We start from the raw sequence: 20,320 nt of genomic DNA, 5'->3' as shown, positions 1-20,320 counted from the left end.
CTCCCTTTCTCCCCCATTTTCATTATAATTGTTATAATTATTGTTTTTATTTTATTTCAATTATTAATTTTTTCTTATCTCAGTCCTCAAGTTTTACATTCCGATTCTCCTCCTCTATATCAATATTTAATTTGAGATTATAAGAAAAATTTTCCTTAAAGCTTAAATTTCTAAGACTACTACAGAATTCTCTAGTAACACTGAAAGGAAGATGTACTCTCAGTACTTCTGAGGTATTAAGATTTCAGTCACAATATTTTTATATTTCATTGCAATTCAGTCAAGCTTGACTGAGTGAGAATTACTGTAGGACTTAAGACATTATATATTTCTTTTTTGAACTAAATTAGCAGGGAATGCAGTTTGTATTTCTTACCCATTTTCAGAGACACTTATTAATTTCATTTTTAGAAACACTTTCTTAAATTGATAGCTTTTTATCTTTAACTGCAAGGGACTAAACTTCTACACATCAAAATAAATTAATAGTTACAAGCTCAAACCACTTAAGTTTACAAAAAAAATCCCCATATCTCTTTTGATAAATATTTTCCTTCTGGTCTGCAGTGGAAAGTCTTCTTGCCATAAATAACAATGCAATAACTTCACACATGCTGACTTTCAAATAAAATTAAAGATATGTTATGGAAGACAAATAGCACCTAAGACCCAGCAAAGGAGAATAACGAGTTCTATAATTCATGTTGGCATATGCCTTTACAGGATCATAAAGAGTAACAAAAGCTTCACGTATGCAACATTAGCAGGAGGTTTGGCACTGTCTTCAGGGGGCTATAATCCACCCCACATACCTATCAGAGAGTACAAGAGGAGACCAGAAGGGGAGTGTCCAGGACTGAACTCCCCATCCATCAGTAAATAAAACAGTGACACAACACTCAACTGCCATATTTTCCAGGCAGGAAGAAGAATTTTACTGGAGAATTTGGGATAGAGAAGCCTATAGGGTACAGCGCCATTTCCACTTCCATGAAAATCTTAAATTCTCAGAGGCAAACTTGAAAAGTAATTTCTGCCACGTTAAAGGCATTCTACAGCATTGATGGTTATATTATTCTGGCCAGGGGAAAACTCACTGCACCATCAAAAAAGAAAGATGAACCCAAATCCGTAAAAGTAGATGAAGCAGAATACAAATCATTTTTTCTGTACTGAACACTAATAACACTGATATTAATCAAAGCAAATAACTACCCATTACTGTAATGACAAACACAGGACTTTACATGGACATTCATTCTATTACTGCTGTGAAAACCAGTCCTTATTTTAACTGTGTACAGACAAGGGTATTCACTGTTCAGGATGTTAGGTATGTTTCCCTGTCATGCGTTATACATAGCCTACTGCACTTGCCGCCTAAACATCCTTGATATGTTAGAAGCTCATGCTTTTAACTTTGGATTCAAAATGTACATAAATATTTTGGAGAAATCTTGTACACATCAAAAAGATATGCACAGTGCAGCTTCTTCCAGGTGTGAATTAGCGTACAGAAATTTTGCCTTTTGCCCATTTAGCTACAGTGATACAGACTCAACCATCAGAGTTCATCTAATAATCTCGTTCCCCAACTGCGGCGAATGAAGAGACGGGACGCAGCTTGATGCAAGCAAGTGTCCATTTATTAGTGATTTTCTTACAATTATATATGTTTCTACCTTCTACATATTACACACTGATTGGTTAAATCTTAAGCGTAAAAAACACTGATTGGTTGATATTTAAGGCACACCGTTAGAACAATAGGAACTTACTAGTTTATCTTGACCTAGCAATAATTTCTATTCCAAGGTTAGGGAGTTTCTTTCTACGCGGCTTTCTTGATTACATATCGGCGCCATCCGTTCCCTTATCTGGCTACTTGTTTCTCTGTCCGTCTGGTTGCCTCCTCAACTGTGACGGCTCAGGGGTCTGCAGTTAGCTTGTTCCTTTGCTCCCAGGGCTTGTGCCCTACAAGTTCTAACAAGTCTCTATTCATCAGGCTATCAGTACTTGGACTCTTGTCCTTGAGGCCTTGTCCTACATCTCCCCCTTCCTGTTGCACAAAAAGAACCCCTGAAATCGAGCAAAAACAAGGCACAAGTAATAGAACAAATAAAAAACCAACTAAGACATATTATCAATGTCAAAATAACCCACTGTCTTTGTTCCGTACAATTTTACAATTTCCCCTTTTTGTTTTTGAACAGCTAGTACCAGGTTTGCCATGTTCTGCAGGGCCCTTGCAAACATGACAGCAACCAAGGCAATAGCAAACAAACAATACTGCCAATTGAGTGAATTGATGCCAAAAAAGGCTGAAATTTTCACAGATTTTGATAACATGTTGCTGCAATGGGGCGCCTAAAATCCACGCAGCACATACCATCAAAATCCTCACAGCCATGTCCTTGAACCACCAACAAAAAGCAGTGGCAATTTTGACTCACATTCTTAACTGCCTACCAAACAAGGTGATTTAACTCTTTAATGATTTCCCTGCTGTTACTCTGGATAAGAGAAGAACCGCTGCGACACGTTCCCATCATAGCCTCCTACTACATTAGCATCTACAGAAAGACAATTATCGACATTCAAAGTGTAAACAATATCAGCTTCTTTTGGATTAACATTATACATAGGTGGAAGGGCACACCAAACAAGAACTGGTTCAGTCAAAAAGTTCAAAACATAGCATGCCTTCTCTGAACATACCTCGGGGTCATTCCCTTCATTCCTTCTCTTTTTTATGCAAAGAGAAACACTTTTACCATAACAGAGAAGCCCCTATTTACATCTCTGAGCCCGGACACAAACCGCAGCTGTATGCTCCACCAGGCTCAGGGCAGAAACCATTCATGCAGTTACATAGCTATATATCACTACAAGCATGCAGACACCTATTAAACACTAGATAACCATGTTCATCTTTCCTAGTCTCCTTCACAATACCCAGCTGTTCTCTCATCTCTTGTTAGGTCAAATAATTCTCCAGTTTCCTCTCCTATCTCTCTCTTCAGACATTCTCTATCCTCCCCTTTTTTGCTTGTTAATTGCGAGGAGGCAAAGGGTGTGTGTAGCTGGGTGACCATGATCTGCTTTAAGTTACAATCAACTAAACACTGAATACAGAAGAAAAAAGCATGGGAGACATAAGGCAAACATCAATAAGGTGGTTAAAGATAATTATAATAAATCCTGTAATACTTTTGAGTCATGGCCCGAAGTTTCCCAGCCGTGAGAAGAGACCAAAGGCATCCCGCCCCTGGCTCTGTTGCAGATCTTTGTTTTAAGGCTTTTGAGTCTTGTATACTTTTGTAAATTAATTCACAGTGGTCACTCAGATTCACGTAACACATCCTATCAAAGCCTTCACACTTGTGTCCCTGTGCTAATAATAAAAATCAATAGCAACTCGGTTCTGTAGCAACATATGATGGACAGAATCAACATCTGTTAATAAGCCAGAAAAAAAAATAGTATTTGTAGTATTACTTTGTTTAGCAAGCTAGCAGCCTAATTTACTAAGCAAGTTAAGAGCGTGTACTATTCTTACAGAAGAGATTAGAGAAGCAAAAATGTGTTATGCTGCATTCCAAAACTCAGCCTGAGAATTACAGTCTGCTGTGAGTTCTGCGTTACAATCATTTGACACATGTTGGGGTTGCGATTGTGAAAGTCGCCCGTTTACAATTTTCATTGACATTATCACAGCTAGTTGTTTTAAAAGCAACCCTTGAGCTTCCTGATGTTCGACTTGTTGCAAAATATTCTGAAGCCAATCAATAAAGTTAGTATTAAAGTTAGTGACTCTCTAGGACCCAGCAAGACTGTGGCAAGACTCCCGCATCCGGACTGCCTTAATAGCCATCTCATTCATTTGCAAACAGTTGTCCCTGGGATACCTTGCCTGAGTCACAGAATCGGCACAGTTAATTGCTCCAGCCAACTGCTCATATTTAACAGCAATTCCCCGATTAAGGTTTTCAGTCAAGGCCACTACACATAGCTCACAAAAATCAAATAACCACATCATATACTGTATCAGTTAGTACCATACAAAGCAATAACTTCCAATCATGCAGTGTTGTAGGACAAGGCCTCAAGGACAAGAGTCCAAGTACTGATAGCCTGATAAATAGAGACTTGTTAGAACTTGTAGGGCACAAGCCCTGGGAGCAAAGGAACAAGCTAACTGCAGACCCCTGAGCCGTCACAGTTGAGGAGGCAACCAGATGGACAGAGAAACAAGTAGCCAGATAAGGGAACGGATGGCGCCAATATGTAATTAAGAAAGCCGCGTAGAAAGAAACTCCCTAACCTTGGAATAAAAATTATTGCTAGGTCAAGATAAACTAGTAAGTATCTATTGTTCTAACAGTGTGCCTTAAATATTAACCAATCAGTGTTTTTTACGCTTAAGATTTAACCAATCAGTGTGTAATATGTAGAAGGTAGAAACATATATAATTGTAAGAAAATCACTAATAAATGGACACTTGCTTGCATCAAGCGGCGTCCCGTCTCTTCATTCGCCGCACAGTGTGAGTGTATAAGGCTCTGCCATCACTTCAAGAAGGGACATAGCAAATGTATTATGAATCCTCCCTTCCTGCACTGCTTTGCTTAACTCTGTAACAGCCTCGTATTGCACAGGCTGCCACTCTGCAGGTTGATTTGTCTGACAAAATACTGAACATGCCCTAGCGACTCCCAAAACCCCTTGCTTAAGTGTTTCCCACTTGCATTCCTGCCACCAATCCCTCAGACTCCCTTTCACCCTCCCCCAAAATACAATCAATGCATCAGGAGAGACAAGGGGGTGGGGGAAAGGTCTAGCTCCTTTTCCAGATCTATAGGACCTGGATCAAAAGGTTTATCAGTGTCAATAAAATCATTGTCCGAGTTGTCCTGTTCCCGTGCTTGGTCCTGTGTTGTGAGGGTCGCTGCAGTCAGTGACAGAAGCTTTGGGGGCAGAGGAGGTGTGGACGGAATCGCCATCGCTGACAGTGTGTTGAGAAGAGTCACGCTGTCGGTGGAATTTACAGCTTCCTCTGGTTTAGCACCATTAGTAGAATTAGTCCACACTTGGCAAAGAGTAGTCAGAATTTGCCACCAAGGTGCTAAATGCATTCCCGACACGGAGTTCCCCTCTGCGGCAGCATCATACAATTGTCTGCTGACCGCTTTAATTTCTTTCAAAGTCTCTAAAGTTTCTTGACTGCTCGCCTGTCTCAATGAGTACAGGTTTCTAAAGCTTCTTAAAATTTCTTCAAATATTTAAAATCTCTAAGGTTTCTTGGCTGCTCACCTGTCTCGATGAATACAGGCGTTATCCTCGGGGTTTAGGTTGTCCGCCTGGTCCAGACAGCAAGACGATCATTCAGCCAAGCCGTCTCCTCCGGAACGCAGCCCTCTTCCATGAGCTGTCTTTTTTCCGTCCTTATTCTTCCAAGGCTTCGGAACACCACCATAGGGGTCACCATTTGAGAAGACTGAGGCACGGACTCGCTGATCTGACTAGAAGACCCTTTATGAGTCCATATACGTCTCTTTCTGGGGACGAAGCCTGATTCCCCGTTACAGATTTCCCACAGCTCACCTCTCAACTCCGGAGGGATTTCAGGCCGGCTCCTGCTTCCTTTCAGCAGATCATTCAAAGTTCTGTGGGATTCGCTGCATGTCGCTCAGATAGGCGATTCGAGAGCCCTTCACGTTAGATCCTTAAACGGATCACGTCGGGGTCACCAATTTGCGGCGAATGAAGAGACGGGACGCCGCTTGATGCAAGCAAGTTGTCCATTTATTAGTGATTTTCTCTACAATTATATATGTTTCTACCTTCTACATATTACACACTGATTGGTTAAATCTTAAGCGTAAAAAACACTGATTGGTTGATATTTAAGGCACACCGTTAGAACAATAGGAACTTACTAGTTTATCTTGACCTAGCAATAATTTCTATTCCAAGGTTAGGGAGTTTCTTTCTACGCGGCTTTCTTGATTACATATTGGCGCCATCCGTTCCCTTATCTGGCTACTTGTTTCTCTGTCCATCTGGTTGCCTCCTCAACTGTGACGGCTCAGGGGTCTGCAGTTAGCTTGTTCCTTTGCTCCCAGGGCTTGTGCCCTACAAGTTCTAACGAGTCTCTATTCATCAGGCTATCAGTACTTGGACTCTTGTCCTTGAGGCCTTGTCCTACACCCAACCTCTCTTGTTTCAGCTGTTCTTCTCAATTCTTCTACCACAAATCACCATCTTACTGAAGGAAAAGACCATATACTGTGTGCATATTTCAGGGTTCACTAATTCTGGCAAAGGACCTGTGACTCTTTTACAATCTTTCAACACTCCAAAATATGGTACCATGGAAGCTCTATGCATCTGTGTTACCCAGCATGAATCTTTGCTTTATGCACAATATATGGCATTATTCTCTACCCTTTCCTGCTTTTTAAGGAGTAACAAAGTGCTCATACACAAGATTTATTATTCAGTCCTTAGTTAATGATATCAAACACACAAAATCATTCCTTTGTTACAGATAAACTGTATATCGCAGAACAACTCTGCCTATATTTCATTACCCAACATGCAGGGAAGGCTTAGCTAGGGTTCCTCATCTCTGAACTTTTTTCTGACTTTTTTCTGCTAGCTATATATTCACATATCTTTATTGCAGATTCCTATCATAGATTTCAGCAGTTTAAAAATTCTGTCTGTGATTAGTTAAACTCAGTAGTCTTTTCTTGGCAAAATCTCAAGCAATCTTGTAGAACCGTTTTCCAGTTAGCCCCTGAGCCATTAACTATTCTAAAAAGTCTCTCTTTCAGTTGCTCTTATTGTGCAAGACAACTAATCAAAGTTATCTTTTGTTTTCTAATAATTTAAGTACATTTTATGTAACAGGTCCTATAGTTCACTGGCAAGAGTTTGCTTGTTTCAAAGGTGACTAGATAGGCTAAGATCAATACAGTTATGTTTATGAAGTCTCATATATTGTATCATATACAGTTGGCTAAACATGGACTCTCTTTTTTTTTAATACATTAGACTAAATCTAACACTGCAGTAGACCCTTTTTTGGTTTGACCACAGCTTCACTCAATTGAAGCTTAAAGAAAAATAAATGGGCTAGGACAGTATCATTAAACAAGCAAGAACTCACACAATAACATGGGGAGTAGGAATATTTCTTTTATTATAAACCGTTTGTCTTTGGATGGTGGATTTAAAAACTTAGCACCATATATCTAGATATCTTAAAAATACAAACCTGAAAGCCTCAGACCCTACCCCCAAAATCCCAAGTCTTGTTTGAACTAGATTTCACTTACAGGAATCCCAAACCATGTATAAAGTTTGATTTGAGTTCTGTTTGAAATATTTCTCTCATGGAGGCAATATAGGCTCTCTATACTTGATACCATGAGTCTGATTCAATCTCTCTGTTTCCCATCAGAAAAAGAGTTTGAAGGTTTTGTGACTGGCCTTTGCTTCAGCATGATGTTCATTCTGTTTTTTGCACCCATCACTTGTTCTCTGGTGCCTAAAAGGTAAGAAAGGAATATTGACTGAAGCTGTTATCAGCACTTCCTTTTTACTTAACCTCAAGTTTCATAGCACTGGACCTTTTCTGTCATTAAAAGCAACTCAACTCAAAAAGCACACAGCACAAAACCACCCCACTCATTTACATAGTGAGAGCAATTACAAACCACTATAAGCTGATTAAAATACTTTGTCAAAAATCTATAATCTTTTGCTTTTGATGCAGTTATCCAACTACTTCCCATCTCAACAACCATTTATCACAGTGAAAAATAGTTATATGGAAAAAGTGTGCATTTGATTATTATGCTCTTTCATTCCCAACTGATAATCATGTCTTTTCTACTGAAATACAAAAATAAATTCTAGCAGCATACACAAGTTTATGTTGCCATCTAAACAGTTTCCTTCAAGCACATTTGGATATTAACTGTATAAATTACACACATAAGCACATAACGAGAAGGAGTAATGGATGGATGAGTAGGGAGAAGAGAGAATAACAAGGATGCCTACAAGATATGAATGAGGTCCTCTTATTTTAGGAGAAATTATTCTCTGCAGTAATAAAGTATATCCCCCCTCAAATTAATCTGGGGTACAATATTAGTGGCATACACTACCACTAAAAGAAAAATTGCTTGCATAGTAATCAGTTCTAATATTAATTTTCTCATAAACCTAGCTTCATACAACCATTCATATTATTATTTTGATGTCCTAGAACACTACCCTCCTTTTACAAAGCACCAGCCCCAGAAACTGAAAGTGCAGCTGTTAAAGGACAGAACAGACAGATGGTACAACCTGTGACTTGAAAGGCATACCACACGATGTAACTTGCTTCAGCTTGTACATCAGGCTAAACTCCTGCCTTTGCTGTTGGGAAACAGACTGTACTTACTCTACATGAAGTCTGCTGTGCACTTTCCTTTTCAGGTTTTATTTTAGTATCTGATCTAGCCTTTCTGACAAGAACTTGAGACCTACACAGAATTTTTGCCCCAGAAATAACTTTATTTTGTTAAAGATAAGATCACACTTCATTGTCTGGGCCCATTAGAAAAGAATTCTTGGAAAACTAGAAAAAAAACCAGCACACACAAGCCCAGCATAGCACTATAAAGTAGCAATGAAATACATAGTAGCATTGAATACCTGGAACTGAGATGAAGGGTCCCAAGGATCTCCTCATCTTATTGCCTGCTTAATTTGTAAAAAAAAAAAAGGACTCACTAGCCAAACAGCCATCTTCATAGGATCAGCAAAAAGATCTAGTAACTCTACAGCCTCAGGCTTCACCTCAAACCACAGCCTAAACAGAGGCAAAGTACTTTACAGCTAATAAAGCCTAGATTTGACTCAAAGACCAAATAACGCTGAAGTAAATACTGAGGCTGGATGATGGACTACATAACCTCCCACAGACTCTCAAAGCTGTGTTGAGGGTTTTTTTGTTATGGAGGTGAGTCATTGCCCAAAGGTCACAGGGTGCTGCTCTGACAGCAGCTGCTGACAGGGTGGTGATCAGCTCAAAAATACCAAGAGTCTCTCCTTGCTCCTGCAGAAGCTGGTAATAAGCAGTCAGGGGTGACTGATGCCAATAGGATCATAGTCAGCCCAGCAGAAACTCCTTTTGAAATTATCCCACTCCACTGCTTCCCTTCTGCAGGGAAATCACAGCCTGCTTGGGGGGAGAGCAGCCAGCACCAGCAACCCAGGAAGCAATGGACATACTGGCATCGTGGCCTGCCCTCTTGAGAAGGGCCAGGGAGGACAATGCCTAAGGTGATGCCCACGGTGAGGGTGGCTCAAGGAGGCTGGAGAGCATAGCAGCTTGTTGCTGGATTTGTTGTTTCTGAAGTCCCTAGGTAGAAGGAAGGGGCTTGAAAGAAAGGGCTCTGATGAGAGGTCTGTCAATGAGCAGCCAGCTCATTTGTATGGCCAATTTGTATGGCTCAACTGGCAAACTCAACTATGCCTTACAACCCACTTCCTCCACAACAGAAGCAACTGGTATAAGTTTTTAGTAAAGGTGGGCTTAGGTTCATGTCAGGTGAAACAATGAGATACTGTAATAGCTCCCAGAAAGAGCCAAACTCAAAACTATCAGGAAAGAGCAGGAGCTGCATGTCTTGTCCTGTCAGTTGTAGGGAAAACTTTTTCCAGGCTACTGGCTTCATTGCACAGAAGCTAAAAACAGAAAAAAATTGCTCTTTGAGGGAAAGTAAACTTCTAAGTAGAAACCCAGAAGCAAATACTTACTAAAAACAAACTTCTTTGTATGTGTCTGAGTCCTCAAGGAAGACAGAAGTTTTGTGGAAATCATAGCAAATTAGTAATATGCAATGATATAAACACAGAGGAAACATTATCAGCTCCCGTTGCAGTTCCTTTGTTCTTAAACAAAGATGCTAAACTTCACTAACTCAGGATTTTAATGTAGACTGCCAAGCTTGGTCTTCAGTTTTTAATTGGTATTATGCTTAATAGTCATTGTAGAACCCCTTGTTTTGATAGTCATGAAAATGCCAATAAAATATATGCATAATTGGCAGTTAATTTAAATGCAGAAGAAATGTCAGTCATTTAAGCTGACAATAAACTCAGACTATTTCTTTATAGGTTGAAAATATCACACTGGCCAAGTGTACCAAATCCAAGAAACAGCAGTGCTATCCAGGATATGGCAAGTACTGTTCTGATGTTGGGAAAAAATATACAATGGAGATCTTTTCTACTGATTAATTAGTAATGCTAGTTATTAGACTTCTCACACTCCATCCTAGTAAATGTCTAATATCAACAGTTGGAAAGCTAGGGTAATATTACAAATATAGGAGGGGGACTGTGGTTGTTTAGGCAGAGGCTGTACACACTTTTAAATTTAATAAAGGTTCTCAGACTTTTTGAGAACATTATAAAGCATATTTAAAGGTATGGTTGTTAAAAGAACAAAGCAAAGCTGAATTGGGGGGAGATGGAGTCTAAAGGGAGAAGTTCAGTTTTTATATCCAGTCAGTTTTCAACAACTGGATTATTAAGTACAAGTTATTCAAAATACAAATTAGGCCACAACATGTGTTACTTCCACAAAAGCATCACAAAGGAAGTAATGTATATGGTGTTTTCTGAAATCCACTCCTCACCCCTCAGTCTCTACCTGCTTTTAGAGCAATCCAGGGGTTCTGGCTTGTCAGCTGGTAACTGTCTGAGGAAGCATCTACTAGTCAAAAGGCACCAAGGTTCAGTAGCATGTTCAAACCTTGCCCACAGCTTTCCCATATGCTTTGGTAAGGATACCTGAACTTCAGGACTGAAGAAGTGCCTGGAAATTAGCTGTTAGGAGGCTGATGGAGACCATGTTATTTGCTTTTGCCTTATAGTGGACTTTCTTGCATCTTCCTCTCCTTACATGCTTCTGCTCCAATTAGACTAAAAGTCCTTCCTCTAGGACACCTCAGTTTATCTCCCAAGTCTCAGACCACCAACCATTATGTTTTTGGAGCAGGTATTTGTACTGCTTTCCTTTTTAAATCACTTTGATTTTACTGGCAGACCTGAACTTAATTTGGCACTTGTAGATCTAGTTTCTCAAGCCTTTAACAAAGCAGACTTCTATCTAAGGCAAAAGCATGACAGAGAAAAATTATCCTAAATAAGCGACCAAGTGAAATAAACATTTCTCTGTGGATCCTGATAGGTAGAGATACAAGTGTGCCACTTTCTCATTCCCCTTTTTCTTAAGCATTAGGATGATGACAGGAAGTATATGCCAGTGTCAACCTAAGCTGAAGGCAAGGAACTGGAGACTTCAAAGTTATGTATTCACATAGGAATAGGCAAGAGCACAATCAAAGATCAGGCAGAAACTCAAAGGTATCTACAGCCAGACACTATCTAAATATACGACACCAGAATGAAATCATCAGCAAGAAAATTTCAAAAGACTCTGACAAGCTGCTGGTAATCAAAAGTTTAGCTGAACATTAGCATTGCTTCCTTTGACAGAGCAATTCTGGACTTTCATATTCCAGATCAGGACTTCCTTGCCTGCTTTCTTCCTTTCTTCCACCTAAATGTAGATGAAGTGATGAGCTCAGAGGTAGTCTCAGATAATCATTTTGCCAAAGCCAGACAATGCTGAACAAAGGAGGATCAGATGTACAAATGTACAGCTGTACAAAGACAGTTTCAAAAACAATGCTATTAGAAGATTGCAATTTCACTGTTTCGTTCAGTTAAAGAACTTGATCTGCTTATGAGCACCAGGCAACTTCCAGTTCTCAATTCTGGGATTCAGATGTCCCTCACTGACCGCTCCAGTAAAAATTACTACACTTGATGTTCTTGGTTCTTTTCCACCATGCATTTAGAAAGTAGGAGATCTGCAGATTCAAAACTTGTTCAAAGTGAGACTTCTCAAAAGGGAAATGAGGAATCTATTATAAGGGAGAAATTCCCTAAATGCTGAATAAAGAAAGTGCAAGATTTGAAGCTGTTTCAATGTACTAATAAGGTTAGGTGGAGGAGGGACTGGAATTGCAGGACAGAAGTTCAGCAAGAAAGGAGTAAGAACTACCAGCCAAAATAATCTAATAGGTTCAAATAATAATTTGCCATTGTGAAGAAGTACAGGTGAAATACATTGAGGCTGCATGTTATAGAAAGGACAAATAGATTTTATGAACCAAAGTGCCACTGACATAAATACTTTAAAAGCAAAATATAGCTATTTAAAATGCATTTAACTGTTCCTGCAGAGGCAAAGCAGCTATAAAAGGAAATGAAACTTGTATTAGCTAAGTCTGGCAAAGAAATATAACATTGATAATGTGGCAGAAATAGAAATAACAGATATCAGATAAGGGTTTTGGGGGAAGGAGAAAAAGCTCTATGTGAGTAGACAGTACAATAAAGCAGTTATCAGATATATTGCCTAGAAGTAATCTGATGTTATGAACAGTTCGTGAAATGTGGAAAAAGGTATTCCCCAAATGAGCACTGTAAAACTGAGGCAACTAGTAAATTTTACAATATTCTTTATATTTATTCTGTTTGTAGGTTGTTTCAAGACTGAACCCTGTCAGTTTAGTTGAGCAATGTAGAAACTCTTGACAGAAACATATATATAGCCCAGATAGGTGGCAAGAGAATTTGTACTTTAAATCCAGATAGAAGATTCATTACTGCAATCTAAGGCAATAATACATCCCATTGTACAGAGCAGCAGGAGGAACTGGGAACACTCTCAATTCAGTCAGCACACAGAGATCAGGAAAATGAACTATGGTGACTAACATGGTCACCCAATCAATGTCCTGTTCTTCATGTTTAGACAAGATTCTTCAAAGATGTTGCTTCTTCACCCATTAGTGCCTCTTTCGGACAGAAGCTCACACAGGGCTTATTTTAGATTTGTTAGGTGTAGATATTAGGCTGCCACTCATAATAAACAAGATAATGGAGGTACAGATCAGATAGGTCTTTATTCAAAATAAGGCAAATGCTGACCATGGAGATGTGTCTACTCATCCCATTACAAGTGTCAGTTAGAAAAATAAAGGTATTTTATGTGGTATTGCTGAGATTTCAAATAACAGCATATTCATTTTTGAAGTCAGAACAGAAATTGTAAGTAAAAAAGAAAATAAAACTTAATACATCCTTATTTATTTCTTGCAAAAGAACCATAACAGTTTAAACAAACTTAGAACAACTGGGGGGGGGAGCTAATACTTATATCAGAGAACATACCAACCTGGTTGTAATTTAAAAAAATATGACAGGAAAAGTCAGAAAAGCCAGCAGAACAATCTAAGTGGAAAAGAAGGATACTTTGTGTCGCAAACTGTTCTCCATTTAATCATCCAGAATTTGCAAAAACTTGTAACACAAGGTATACTTGGATCACAACATGGCATTAAGGTGAATAACAAACTGCTTGCAGAGGCTGATATCAAAAGCTATTTTGGCTGCTGTTCAATTCAAGCTGCTGCCTTTTTATTGACTGCATTTTTATTGGTTAAACTTTTTGAAAACTGTGGGACTTGGAACAAAACATCGTGAAGCTTACATTTTATTACCACTACATTTTGTCTTGAGCACGTGTAAAAGCAAGAAAAACTTTGATTAAATACTAAAAGAGAAGAGAAGATGATCTTCTGAATTAGGGAAATAAATATTTTCTTTCATGTTTCTAAAACCACTGAATATGAGACAAAATGGATGTTAGCCATATTATATAGGCCAGACCAGGCTGCCTGTCTCAGCTTTATTCTTCTGGCATTTATTTCATTAAATTGCCAATTGCACTTTGCAAAAGTACGATACTGAAATTAGAGTCTTTCTTCTTGATTTGTCTTGCAGACTAATTAGAAAGCCATTTCAAGATCACTGCTTCAGGCCCTGCCAGACAATGATACCACCAGCCTTTATGTCATAGAGCATGAGTCAAAGGCTCCTTTGAAGCGAGACCTCTTTACAGATGATGGAGAAGACAGCAAGTATGACACTTGTCAGTCAGAAGAACCTAGGAATAACATAGACATAAGCCTAAGGCACAAAGAAATCCCTGAAAAAGCAGTTACAACCGAAAAGGAGGGAATCATTTCCATTACAGTGCCACTCTTGAATGACTAACACCAACATGGAGTTCAGCCAGAAAGTCTTTATGAGTCTGACAGTGACGCTGCCTGCAAGAGCTGCTCAACCTCATCTGGAAATGGAACTAAGCAGTAAGCCAGCACAAACTAAGCATCAGGGATTTTTTTCTCCCCAAGACTACCTCAAGCAAAGCCAGTTGATATTTTTGCCATCTGGACCAACTTTGATGGGACAAGTAAATTTGAACTGAAGCATCTTGATAGTTTCCCATACCATAAAATCAAGTTCCCAAAAACTCTGATTCTTGAATGGAGCCATTAGGACCATATATGTCAGTGAGCTTGTGACAATAGTTATTCTCTATTTCCATAAGCTTCCTTAGTGAAATAGATTAGCTATTTCACCACAGTCATTCTGTGGAAACTCCTACTGTCTTCACACAGGCAAAACTTTCAGGGAACTGTATGAAAAACCTTCCAGTAAGGTATATCTTGCTAGTTGCTTAGATCCAGGGCACTCAGGAAGCCATTTCAAGGCTTCTACTCTAAAGTGTTGTTCTAGTCATCAGGAGAGTTCTCTAATCAGTGTGATCAGTTCAAGATCTGATTTTCAGGTCTGATAAGCTCTTCAGTAAAAATTCCAGCAAAAGTGTCTACTAGTCCAAAGAAGCTCTCCAGTTGATCAAAGTTGGCCAAACAAAAGTGTGAGAGGCCTTGGAATTTAGGAATGGAGAATGATGCTTATCCATCTATGTAAAGCACTTAATCTTAGATTAATAGTGTTGTGTAAGTGAAGATCATACTATGTATCATTATTATTACTTGAGTTTTTACTTGCATTAAAATAAGGCTATTTCTATATGTATCTATACATAGAAATTCATTTACATTCTGTTACAAGATGTAGTTGAAGATACAATTTCACACTGTATGCAATGACAATATGTTGAACAGTCTTCAGGAGCTGAACAGATAGTTGTCCTGGTTTCAGCTGGGATAGAGTTAATTTTCTTCTTAGTAGCTGGTGCAGTGCTGGTTTTAGATTTGGTGGGAGAACAATGTTGATAGGATACTGATGTTTTTAGTCATTTCTGGGTAATGTTTATATTAAGTCAAGGACTTCTCAGTTCCTTGGGCCCTGCCAGCCAGAGGGCTAGGGGGGCACTGGAAATTGGGAGGGGACACAGCCAGAACAGGTGACCCAAGCTAGCCAAAGAGGTATTCTACATCATATGATATCATGCTGAGTATATAAGCTGGGGGAAAAAGAAGGAAGGGGGGGACATTTGGCATTATGGCATTTGTCTTCCCGAGTAACCATGTAACATGTGATGGAGCCCTGCTTTCCTGGAGATGGCTGAACACCTGCCTGCCCATGGGAAGTAGTGAATGAATTCTTTGCTTTGCTTGTGTGTGCAGCTTTTTCTTTACCTATTAAATTGTTCTAATCTCAACCCTTGAGTTTTACATTCCATTCCAATTCTCCTCCCCATCTCTCTGGATGAGGGGGAGTGAGCAAGCGGCTATGTGGTGTTTGGTTGCCGGCCGGGGTTAAACAATGAGAGTCCTTTTTGGCACCCAACGTTAAACCTTTACCTCAGCCGGCAACCAAGCACCACGTAGCCACTCGCTCACTCCCCCTCACCCAGAGGGATGGGGAGGAAAATCGGAAAGGAATGTAAAACTCGTGGATTGAGATAAGAACAATTTAATAGGTAAAGCAAAAGCCACATGTGCAAGCAAAGCAAAGCAAGGAATTCATTCACCACTTCCCATGGGCAGGCAGGTGTTCAGCCATCCCCAGGAAAGCAGGGCTCCATCACATGTAATGTTTACTCAGGAAGACAAATGCCATAATGCCAGATGTCCCCCCCTTCCTTCTTCCCCCAGTTTATATACTCAGCATGACACCATATGGTATGGAATACCTCTTTGGGTAGCTTGGGTCACCTGTCCTGGCTGTGTCCCCTCCCAATTTGCTGTGCCCCTCCAGCCCTCTGGCTGGCAGGGCCCAAGGAACTGAAAAGTCCTTGACTTAATATAAACATTACCCAGCAACAACTAAAAACATCAGTGTCCTATCAACATTGTTCTCCCACCAAATCCAAAACACAGCACTGCACCAGCTACTAAGAAGAAAATTAACTCTATCCCAGCTAAAACCAGGACAATAGTTCAGTTAGTCATCCCCCCAAAGCTTGCATAGAGGAGGTGTCATTGGAATATAGGGTCAAAAAGGGACTTCCTTAGTATGCTCTATGTGATTCCATCATGTATCTCCATGATGCAAGGAGTCTGAAATGGTTTTCCAGCTTACAAGAGGTTCTCACCTATGAACTCTGTAGGCATTAATGGTTTGCAGTTATTTTAGAAGATCCAGTTTATTACTGTCATCTCTAGTTTATGGAGCATTTTATTAACATTATTTTGTGGAGAAAGAAATTGATCAACTGTACCCTAAGCACTGGAGGCTCCTTAGGTGGACATCTAAAATTCTCTCATTAAAAGTTAAGGATGAGTCACATTCACACAAATATTTCAATGCTTATTAGGCAGTATGAGTTATAGAATAGCCATGCTTGCAAAAAGCTCAAAAAAATTGCAATTCCCCCACTTGATTGATTCAGTGAAGCCCCATAACAAAACCTATTTTGTTCACTTTCCTTATTTATATTCAGTTTTTCTTTATTTATATATCTCTGTGTCCGTTAGGACTGGCAAAGACCAACCTATATTTCACTGTGGGTTTTGCATTGTTTTTTCTTAGCAGTTAAAATGCATTTTTTCGCACAAAGCAATGTACCCGTTACCACCCATGCTTGTTACTTCTACTCCTTGAAAGGAGTAACAGGAGCACTCCCCAAACCACCTCAAAGGTTTGAGCAATCTTTTAAATATATTCCTTTATTTGTTTAACTTCAGTCAGGTGACTTTGCCTGATTTGAATTTAGGAGAACACACATGATTCTGAAATTAGCAGAGCTGTTGGTACTTGCAATATCTAGTAGAGGAGCTGAAATGAACAGTTGTTATAGACAATAAAGTCCTCAAATCATATACAATCATTATCAATTAGTCATCTGAACACAGCCTAATGTGTCCATTTCCAAAACCTAAGAAATATCCATGCTCCCTGCCTATAATATTTCTTTCATTTCTGCTCAGAACAACTTATCTTCCTGGTGGAGTTGATACCTTCAGTAACTTATTTATCCCTGTAAACATTGAATTCATTTTTTCTTACTCTGCACCTACCAAAACCAGTTTTAAAAAGTGTGCATATACAGATGTATAATGACTGCAGAAGGCTACCTCTACTAATACACATGCAAGTTATTTCATGGGATATAGTACTGTTCAAGTGGTTTCAGTAGTGTTCTTAGCTTCAGTATTGTTGATGTGTGCTACATCGAGTGAAATTGCAAATATAATGGCTCGAGACCATAAATGCCATAGCATTTTTGAATTATTTATTATTTTTTGTCAGCATAGCTCTAGATGACCACTGTTAGCATTAGTGAGAATTTAAACATTGTAAAAGATTAGACACTTCATTGTAGGACTGGAGGCACAGAAGCATATGACCTGGTTTCAGCTGGGATAGAGTTAATTTTCTTAGTAGCTGGTGCAGTGCTGTGTTTTGGATTTAGGATGAGAATAATGTTGATAACACACTGATGTTTTAGTTGTTGCTAAGTAGTTCTTGACTTAGGGTAGGCACTTTTCAGTTTCCCATGCTGTGCCAGTGAGCAGGTTCACAAGACGCTGGGAGGGAGTAGAGCCAGGACAGCTGGCCCGAACTACCCAAAGGGATATTCTATACCTTAGGATGTCATGCTGAGTATATAAACTGGGGGGACTTGGCCAGGACACACCAATTGCTGCTCAGGGACTGGCTGGACATCAGTCAGTGGGTGGTGAGTAATTGTATTGTGCATCACTTGGTTTTCTTGGGGTTTCCTTTCTCTTTTTTTCCTTTTCATTACTACTATTAATATTTTACTTTATTTTGATTATTAAACTGTTCTTATCTCAACCCACCTTTTTCTGATTCTCCTCCCCATCCCATCGGGGAGGGGAAGGAGCCAGCAAGCAGCTGCATGGTACTTAGTTGCTGGCTGGGGTTAAACCACGACAGCATAGTGATTTATAGCATGGGGTATTATATTGCAGAGTTACAGTGTTTTAGCATTTTATAATTACAGATAAATTAATGTAGTGTTCAGTCCCTAATATGGCCTGTCTATTGAGCAGTAGTTGATGATTTAAAAAAATATCCAGCATCACCATATAGGACAATAATGAACAATGAGGTAAAACTGGTGAACGCAAAAGGTAAATGAATTTGCCCTATATTCAAATAACAAAGGATAATAGCTGGCTGTATGTTACCATTTAAATGGTCAGGATATGACCATTTTCATATAGCCTAGATAAGGTCTATGGCTAAATACCTTGGTTGCCAGCAGCATAGTGCATGATGCCAGAGAAAGAATTAGACAAACATGCCAAATCTGTTTCATGACAGGAGTGCTTCCATACCTATGTTCCTGAAAACAAATTCTTCTCAGTAAACACATTTCTAAAGTGTATCTAATAACACAGACTCAAAAGCTAGGTAGGTAACCAAGAAAAAGAGACTTGTGAGCACCAAGTCATGGCACATTACTGAGTCAGCTGTGACACCAAAAAGAGTATAGTTATGGTAGTGAGTACATCAAAGAGCAAAGTTAGTACATACCGAATTTTTCTGGTACCCAGAGTAGATCAGTTTTTTTCTTGCATACTTTAATGTAGTATGGACACGGAGATATATTTTTCTACACTTTTTATACTTAAGGTCAGACTACAGTGCAGTAGCTAGACAGCACTGAAAATTATTACAGTGTTTCAGATGTAAGATATACAGCCACTCAGCCTGGAACAGGAGACTGCAGTGACCACAATATTCCAGAGTTTTTTCACTCTGTATTAACTGCCAAATATAATAATAACCACAGATTACCTATAAATCCCCTAAAAACTTAAGCCTTTGGGGTACTTTGGCAACCTTAGCCACCTTTATGGTACAATGGCACCTGCACTTAACAGAGTCCTCTTGAAAGCAGAGAGCACAGGGGGATCCTGTCAATCTGAGTCAACCCCAGTTACTGATACAAAAATTGTAAAATAATGAAGCATTTCATCAAAGCCCTCTACTTACAAAAGACACTTGTCTTGGAGCTTTTGACTCTGTCACAGGCTTTTGATTTGCCTTTTTCTCTGTCTCTCTCGATGGCACTGTTTTCTTGAAGAACTGCATGTCTACTGCTGGAATGATGTTAACTGTGTTCTAGTACTGTGTTGATGGGATCTGTATGAAAGTAGGTAATAAAACAGGACAACTTGCATCAATGACCTCTGAGCACTGTTTACAGAAGGTTGCCACTAAGACAAATCACTCCATGTTCTATGGGGGGAAATAATCTTATTCCCATATCTATTTTATTTCTACAGTGAAAGCACTAGTTTAATTAATAAAACTGAAAACAATCTGCAGTGCTAGAAACTTTCAATCACATCACCCATCCTCAGAGACCCCTTCAGTGTTTCCCAGCACAAAGCCTTCCCTGGGCCAGGTCAGAAACTTTACAGAAACAAACCAACCAAGGAAGTAATTTGTACTTGTTGAAGTGGTACACAGGCAGGACAAAGAAAAAAATCTTAAGGAACAACAGGCACAGCAACAGTCAGGGAATTTGTGATGAAACAGGTTCAGGTCCTTACTGGAGACACTGGAGTCTAGGCAGACTGGAGAATAGTAGACATGCTACTTTACCTGGAAAACTGCAGGCTGCAGCCAGTTTTTGATGGATGGCTAGTATGGAAATGTATAGCAGAACCATAAGGCTCTCATAAGTAGTCTCTGACCTTTTCCAAATAGTAACTGCTACTGTTTAACTTTGCTGGTAGCAGTTCAAGCCAAGGTACCCAGCTATTTAGCAACCTTCATCTTTCTTGTGAGTAGCAATTAAATAACCATTCTGGTATTTATTTCAACTGAATGGTTACTGGGAGTCACCAGAATTAGGATCCATAAGACTCAGTAATTCCCTTTTGGTATGACACTGTGGCTGCGTTCGGTATCTGGATGGCTTTGGTGAGTGGGTTACATTCT

At 39.4% G+C, this 20,320-nt stretch overlaps 2 protein-coding genes across 6 annotated transcripts in view; one reads left to right on the top strand and one right to left on the bottom strand.

Annotated features, from left to right (window-relative positions):
- Positions 1–20,320, bottom strand: part of LOC129783187 (splicing regulatory glutamine/lysine-rich protein 1-like) — an 82,206-nt gene that overhangs the window by 4,989 nt on the left and 56,897 nt on the right. The window contains exons 13-14 of one of the 5 annotated variants that reach the window (XR_008745155.1): positions 19,367–19,516; positions 7,192–7,556 (exon numbers count right to left, since the gene is read on the bottom strand). The exons of 1 other annotated variant lie outside the window; for it this stretch is intronic. The gene's annotated coding sequence lies outside the window, so the exon portion shown is untranslated. Of the gene's footprint in view, positions 1–7,191; positions 7,557–13,968; positions 14,091–19,366; positions 19,517–20,320 lie in introns of those variants that run through there. 3 more of the 5 variants (XR_008745157.1, XR_008745156.1, XR_008745158.1) reach the window with 3 other exon arrangements.
- LOC129783207 (uncharacterized) lies at positions 1,327–14,420 on the top strand. The gene is given in 7 exon segments (XM_055793082.1): positions 1,327–1,333; positions 6,231–6,270; positions 6,272–6,369; positions 7,470–7,563; positions 10,184–10,256; positions 13,937–14,197; positions 14,199–14,420. Coding segments are annotated over 7 exon segments (789 nt in total). The 3' UTR covers positions 14,415–14,420.

Source organism: Falco peregrinus, chromosome W, assembly GCF_023634155.1.
Source record: "Falco peregrinus isolate bFalPer1 chromosome W, bFalPer1.pri, whole genome shotgun sequence".
Lineage (NCBI taxonomy): Eukaryota > Metazoa > Chordata > Aves > Falconiformes > Falconidae > Falco > Falco peregrinus.
This window is presented reverse-complemented; position numbering and strand designations above follow the sequence as displayed.